Here is a 7463-nt window from a genome sequence, read left to right as displayed (position 1 = left end):
ATATATATATATATATATATATATATATATTAATATTTGGACAAATGCCTTTACATCGTTTAAAATGCCTTAAGAAAATACCTTTACATATGAGGCAAATTTTAAAGTGCCGAAAAGATATCTCTATAAGATAAATTTAACAAAGTATGCTAAAAATATCTCTAAAGTGTCTCTAGAGTAAAAATATTTTAGGCGATTTTGAAAGTGCCTCTAAAAGTGTCTCTAGACTATAGAGCTTCAAAACTTAGAGGCATTTTGAAAATTGTCTCTACAAAAGAGCCTCTATATAAGGTTTTTGTTGTAGTGGGTACGGGAAAAATAGAATATATATCGGAAGCAGGGAAGTTGTTTTTATTGAAGTAAATCATTTACTCCGATAATAGTGGGAGTAGGATGACGGGATGTGGGGTGGGATCGGAAGCAGGGAAGTTGTTTTTATTATCGAAGTAAACGGTTTTCTCCGATAACGGTGGGAGCGGGATGATGGGACGTAGGGTGAGGTGGGCCTGGACTAGATGTTTGGCGCTCAGAAAACTAGTAACGCGCTGCGCTATTAGTAGTAAATTTTTTAACTAATTTAAGCTTAAATGAGATATATATGTGTATGCAAAAATTTATAATTAAGATTTTAAAGAACTTAGAAATTAGGAATGGTTAGGACTTAGGCTTAGGAATTTCTATGTGTATAAAATTCTAATCTTAGAACTCTTGCTATATGCTCGAATGTTTACAATATAGTTAGACTGAGGATGTAAGTAAAAGGTGCTGGTTGTCGAACCGACATCGATGACTGAAGTCAAAGGTGTCACCTACTGGGTGTCAGTTGGGAACTGGCACCAATCAAATTATTTGTAGTAGTGATTAATTGTTGCATAGTCGCATAAATCTGTGTAAGATAAAGTTGCTACGAATCCGTGCCAACTTTGGGATGGTTCGAACAATACATGCATCGTTTCCTACGCGAACTAGTGGGGTTTGTCTTGTGTAGCTTGTGATCTTCTCCTAGAGGAATCACAAGGCCCATCTGCCTTCCCAATTCCTTAGCTAAAAGCTTTGCCTCTGCTTCTTTCGTCAGGGCGTCAGGCTGCTTCGTTTTTGGCTCCCCCTTTTCACCGGAGATATATAGATGGTGAGGATTGTTGAGTAGAACTTACAAGTCAAGCATTTGTCGTCCAAAACACTACTATCTGGCTCGTGTGGGTTCAATGAAATGGAATACTGAATAGATGAACGTAGGCCTTGTTTAGTTCGCGAATTGAAAATTTTTTGATGTTACATCGGACGTTTGACCGGATGTCGGAATTGGTTTTCGGACACGAATGAAAAAACTAATTTCATAACTCACCTGGAAACCGTGAGACGAATTAATCTTTTGAGCCTAATTAATCCGTCATTAGCATATGTGGGTTACTGTAACACTTATGGCTAATCATAGACTAATTAGGCTCAAAAGATTCGTCTCGTGATTTCCATGTAAACTGTGCAATTAGTTTTTTCTTTTTATCTATATTTAATGTTTCATACATGTGTCCAAAGATTCGATGTGATGTTTTTGGGGAAAAAATTTGGGAACTAAACCGGGCCGTAGTACAATGAATGGATTAATAACTACAATAATAAGTTGAAAAATAGATATAAAATAACATTTTTATGAAATTATATGTAGTATAAAGGTTTTATGAGAATCCCAGCGTTTACAATTCAGGAAGCATACATCAATACATGTTCTTATATTCCATTTTATTGCGTGAAAACGAGCAGGCCAAAACGAGTTAGAGAGTCTATGTTCGGGACAAGCTATGCATTTATCGATAATCACATGCAAATATAATACATTCATAGTGAAACTATATTATAACTTGCATGTATTTATAATATAATTTACATGTAACTTTTAAAAAACCTCGTGTTACTAAGCTATTTTTGTGAACCGGAGGTCGCGAAACCAAATCTGTTCATCCGTGCGGGTGCTTCCCAACTTGCACAAATCTTAGAGTAAATCGAACAATATCATGTGAAAGTTACATACAAATTATTTATAGTTACATGTACTTTACAATTTATTTATATTATAATTATACTGTATTTATATTTGATAAATTTAAAAGAAAATTTATCGATAAATATATAGTAAAATCGGTCAATATATAGATTTTAACTTTCTTAAGAAAAAAATTACCTCGATTTTCACTAGTACTCTTTTTAAACTGCTAGAAAGTGTATTTCATACGAAAACTTGCGTTTAATATAATATAAATCAAAATTTCAAGTTTATATCAATAACTAAAACTCAATTAAGCGTGTAAATGGTTTTCTCGTTTTACGTGCCATCACTTAGTTCTCATTTTCATCACATTCAAACAGAAATACAGTTGCTTCCACACACATGTACGGCGAGAAAGAGATAGGAGCAAAGCTCCGAAAGACAGAGAGGCGCCACTCTGGTCTCAGTACTGCTACCCCACCCCCACACCCCCATCCCCACCCCCACCCCAGCCGATTGCATATGCTTTGCTTATCAACTGTCCGCAACGCAAAACCATCCACGATCCATCCCCCACAAAACGCTTTCGCAGCAGATACACGACAAAGATCGGGATCAGGCGCCTTTCTTGACTAGTACTGTATCCGTGTGGCGTCCCAACCTAAAAGGCCAAAAAAAGGTGTCCCCCAAGCTAACCAACCCAGTAGATCCCTGACTTACAGGCTCATTGTTTTAGCTAGCTAGCTACCTCACATTCCCCCTCCACTAACCCTTGGTTTTCATTAGTAACTTTTAGTAGTAGGGCTAGTAGTACTTGTTTAACATTATCCTTTACAATCACTGAATCACCCCCCATGCTCGGAAAGCAAGTTTACATGAGTACCACCACATACTGTACAATTGTACTTTTGAAAAACCATATGAACATTATGAAGATATGGTGTTACGTTGCAGCTGTAGTTCAGCAACTGCGCACTCGATCGGAATGGTGTAAAAAGCACGACACCGATGTCGTGTTTTTGTTGGATATTTTTTTTCTCCTTCTGAATGCAAAAAGATATGTATTCTCATTAGTAATGAAATCCTGCACAATTTAGTTTTGGTTATTGGCTCCTCTCAATATTAAATTATGTTTTTTTTGCTGTGGTTAATTTATAAGCCAAATACGTACTTCCTCCGTTTCATAATGTAAGACTTTATAGCATTACCCACATTCATATAGATGCTAATAAATCTATATATATAATAATGTCTAGATTCATTAGCATCTATATGAATGTGGGCAATGTTAGAAAGTCTTACATTGTGAAACGGAGGGAGTATAACTGAAGCAAACGGAAAACCGGTAATATTTTATATTTCTATTCTTTGTAGTCTAATTGAAATCAAGACTATAAAATAGAAACTAACATAAAACACCTAAATTAATTTCTAAAATTACAAATTTAATTACTGTGGTTTCCTGCAGCTCAAAGCCTCGCAGACAAGCGACATTTCTTCTGGAATTCTCTACTTATTTCCCCAAAAGAATGAATGCCGATATGGTGGATCTTCTTCTTCAGGTTGGCTGAAGCTGCTGTTCTGTTCTAATCAATGAAGTTCTACATGCCTTCTCCATTGAATGGTGTAAACTTTTGTGATTAATTGGAGGGAAGGGAACCATGTATATATACTGTATGCCTCATGGCGGCTTGCAATTAAATACAGTACCAAAACTGTTGATGTTCCTGCCCAACGCAATAAATCCACCAAAGTAAAAACAAGAGAGACAAGGGGCTCTGAAACCAACTGTTTTACCGGCGAGAAAAAATTGTTACATGCACATGTGTTTCTACTACCGACCACCAAGGCTTGTCTACCAGATCAGGAAAGGCTGCCACACTGGGATCTCTTCTCAGGCGACGGCGGGTCCCAATTGCGACGGACACACACGATGGCGCTGCTCCACCACCGTCAAGTGGATGAGCTGCTGGCAGGTGCCACCCGGATGTCCTTGAGCACCCCCACCACCTGCTGCATCGTCGGCCTCTTCTCCGGCGACTGCGCGGTGCAGAGGTACCCCACCCGCAGGCACTCCACCATCTCCCGCTCCACCGTCGACGTCTCCGGCCCGCCGCCCGCCTCGTCCCGCACTCTCGGGTCCACGATGTCTAGACCCTTCTGGTCGCGGATGATCCCCCGCGCCCAGCTAACTGACGCTTCGTCCCAGCCGGCTTGGCCGGTTATGAGCTCGAGCACCAGCACGCCGAAGCTGTACACATCCCCCTCTGGCGTCGTGTCGCTAGGGTGGCCGAAGTCGGATATCCGAGGCTCTAGGTCTTCGCCGAGGAGGATGTTGGTTGGGACCAGATGACCGTGCACGACCGGCCGACCCGACCCTGCCCACCCTTGGTGCAGGAACGCGAGCCCTCGGGCGATCCCTAGCGCGATGCGGTGCCGGGTCGGCCAGTCGGAGATGGACCGCTTGTCCTCCGCCACCTCCCAGATGTCACCGCCGGTGTCGTCCTCCATGTCGGGCCGCCCTGCTGGAAGCTCGTGCAGCCACCGGTGGAGGTCGCCTTTCTCCATGTACTCGTACAGCAGGAGCTTCTCCTTCCCTGTAATAAATGAATGTATTTGAATTTGAAAAGTTCCAGTGAGAGTACAGATTGCGGAAGAAATTTTCATCTGCACCAATTCGGTGGAGGTTGATTTGTGCACCTAATCTAACTGCTCCAACTATAGGACACACACACGCTGACAGGTCAAACATGCCGTCTACATGTATGGTGTTACTCTACTCCCTAGTTGCAAACTTTATTCTGGCCAAGGATTTTCACACTGGCACTAGGAAATTGAAACAAAAATATAAATATATTTTACATATTTTTAGAAAAATACTTCACTAGTAAACGAAAACGAGTTATATTTAGCCCAAAATATTATGATTGGAAAATATTACTCCAAGTATTGTGCAAAATCTTTGGAAAAAATACACAAATTTTATTTTCTGAAAAATCCAAAAACCAATATCATTTTCTCACCTGCAATGCAGTAGCCAAGGAGCGGGAGAATATTGGGGTGCCGGAGACGTGCGAGGTCGCGGAACGCGGTCGCCGCGGTCGCGGGGTCGTCGTCCTCGCCGACGGCCATGGCGCCGTCCACGACGCGGACGACGACGTGCATGTCGCCCGGGAGCACGGCGCGGTACGCGGCGCCGCTGCGGCCGCCGCGCTCCGCGAGCTGCGACTCGCGCCCGAACCCGGACGTGGCCTCGGCCAGGTCGGCCAGCGTGAGCTCCATCAGCGGCCGCTCGAACAGCACCACCGGCGCAGCAGAACCCCCCTTCGCCGCCGCCGCCGCCACGGCCACCACCTCCTCCTCGTCCTTCCCGCCCCAATGCGCCTTCCTCTTCTCCTCCTCCGCCTCCTTCCCCCTGTTCTTGCGGCAACGCAGCACCCCGCACGCCACGCACCCGACGAGACAGAGCAGCATGGCCACGGACACCACCCCGCACACCACCGCAACCGTGACGACGCTCAAATGCTTCCTCCTGCTCCTCGTCCGCGTCCTCCTCGCCGGCGTCGCGGTATCATTCTTTCCGCCACTTCTATGTGGATGCGATGGCGGCGGCGAAGGCGGCGGTGGAGGCCGCCGCGCCGTCGAGTTCTCGGAGAACACCAGCGAAGTGTTTCCGGAGTGGACGAAAGCAGAATGCCCGAACTTCTTGACGGCGCCGCCGTCCACCACGCCGGAGAAGTTGTTGTACGAGACGTTCAAGAAACGGAGCCCGGCGAGCGGCGGGAGGTCGCCGGGGAACCTCCCCTGCATCGCGTTCCGCGACAGGTCGAGCCGGTTCACCCGCGCCAGCCGCCTCAGCCCCTGCGGCACCGCCCGGATCCTGTTCGCCGACACGTCGAGGACGCGGAGCCCGGCGAGCGCCTCCGCCCCAGCGACGCCGGTGAACCGGTTGCCGGACACGTTGAGCGACTCGAGCCGCGGGCTAGCCTCCACCACCCGGAGAGCCCCACCCAGCTGGTTCCCGGAGACATCGACGTGCCGGAGCGACGGCGCGCGCCAGAACCCCCCGGGGATGGCGCCCTGGAGCGCGTTCCCGGACAGGTCGAGCACGGCGAGGCCCGACAGGTTGGCGAGCGCCGCCCACGCCACGGCGCCCGTGAGGTTCCGCGACGGGAGCCGCAGCTCCCGCACAGCCCCGCATGGAGGCAGCTGGAAGTTGCGCACGCCCCGGAACGCCGCCGCGACGATGGCCGCGTCGCCGCCACCGCCACCGCCGCCGGCACAAACCGAGGGGGAGGAGGAGACAGAGCCAGCAACCACCGACGTGGAGAGAGCCAGCAGGAGAAGGAGGAGGTGGGAGTGGAGTGGCATGGGAGAAGCAAGCGTTAGGGATCCGGAGGCATCGAACAAGGGGGAGAAGCTAACCAGCATGAAGGGAATGGAATAGTGCTACGCTGCTGCTACCGATGAGAATCATGAGATGAGACGATGGTTTAATAGATAGTGACATGACGGTGGGGGTGCCCAGGTGTCGAGTGAGGAGTTGTTGGGTTTTCTTCTCATTGTGGGGGGAGTAGACTTGCTATGGTACTAGCTACTATAGCGTCACCCTGGATGGGGTGGTTCTGGTGTTCTAATTTGAGCTGTGGTTTTGCCGTATCATGATTTTTCTAATAACTTTAGGGGAGTAGCTATATATTTATATATTTATGACGCCATATTTTTCACCAAAAAATAGTCGGCATGTATTTACATTATAAGTTCCTAAATTACATATGTAATTTTAGTGTATTTACAATGTAAGTCTTGAAATTACATATGTAAGTATCTAAATTACATATGTAATTTTAGTGTATTTACAATGTAAGTACCAAAATTACATATCCAAGTTCTAAATTACACATGTGTAATTACTATGTAAATAGAGTAATTATATTCGTTGATGACCAACACGTGTCATGCAAAGCAAAAAGGAGTCGCGAACTTAGGAGCAAGTTGTTCGATCAGCTTATCAGATGTACTTTGCACGAATTATGAAGAAAATTAGATGGCAGATCGTCAAACTAACTGTATTTAGCCCAGAAATATATTGACATAATCTTAGCAAAGCCGTAACTTTAGTTAGATTGTTGACCATGTATGTGCACCCTTTCCATTGAAGGGAAAATTGGTTTGTACGTCATGGAAAGTTCATTTTAACTAGGAAGGTGGCCCTCTCTCACACTTATATTATTGAAAGGTAAGATTACTGTTTGTTCAAAAATTTTGTCTAATAAATTAAGAGCAAACTAAAGTTCGGATAATGTTATTTTATAATAATTTAAGGGTTCTATTTTTCGTAAGGTATCTTAAAAAACAATTCACAAACTTTTGAGTAGGAGATGGATTAAGTACTTACAACTTTTGAATCATGTGTTTTTCTCTCTCGAGTAAATAAGAAAGGAGAAACTATTGCTAGTTAATTATTAGACAGTCCATC

General features: G+C 45.2%; 1 protein-coding gene across 1 annotated transcript; it reads right to left on the bottom strand.

Annotated features, from left to right (window-relative positions):
* Nucleotides 1-3628: 3628 nt before the first annotated feature.
* Nucleotides 3629-6513, bottom strand: LOC4341238 (calmodulin-binding receptor kinase CaMRLK). The gene is made up of 2 exons (XM_015785937.3): nucleotides 5008-6513; nucleotides 3629-4581 (listed from the first exon to the last, which is right to left on the bottom strand). Exons 1-2 carry the CDS (start codon nucleotides 6413-6415, stop codon nucleotides 3938-3940), a joined length of 2052 nt encoding a protein of 683 aa, XP_015641423.1. The 5' UTR covers nucleotides 6416-6513; the 3' UTR covers nucleotides 3629-3937.
* Nucleotides 6514-7463: the final 950 nt, after the last annotated feature.

The sequence above is a fragment of the Oryza sativa genome, chromosome 6 (genome assembly GCF_034140825.1).
Source record: "Oryza sativa Japonica Group chromosome 6, ASM3414082v1".
Classification (NCBI taxonomy): domain Eukaryota; kingdom Viridiplantae; phylum Streptophyta; class Magnoliopsida; order Poales; family Poaceae; genus Oryza; species Oryza sativa.
Note: the sequence above shows the minus strand (reverse complement) of the source record. Positions and strands in the feature narration are given on the sequence as shown.

Excerpts from the sequence above, each read along its gene's own strand:
- LOC4341238 (XM_015785937.3), bottom strand. The coding sequence starts at position 6,415 with ATGCTGGTTAGCTTCTCCCCCTTGTTCGATGCCTCCGGATCCCTAACG. Across the intron at positions 4,582-5,007 it reads CCTTGGCTACTGCATTGCAG|GGAAGGAGAAGCTCCTGCTG; the intron begins GTGAGAAAATGA and ends CATTTATTACAG.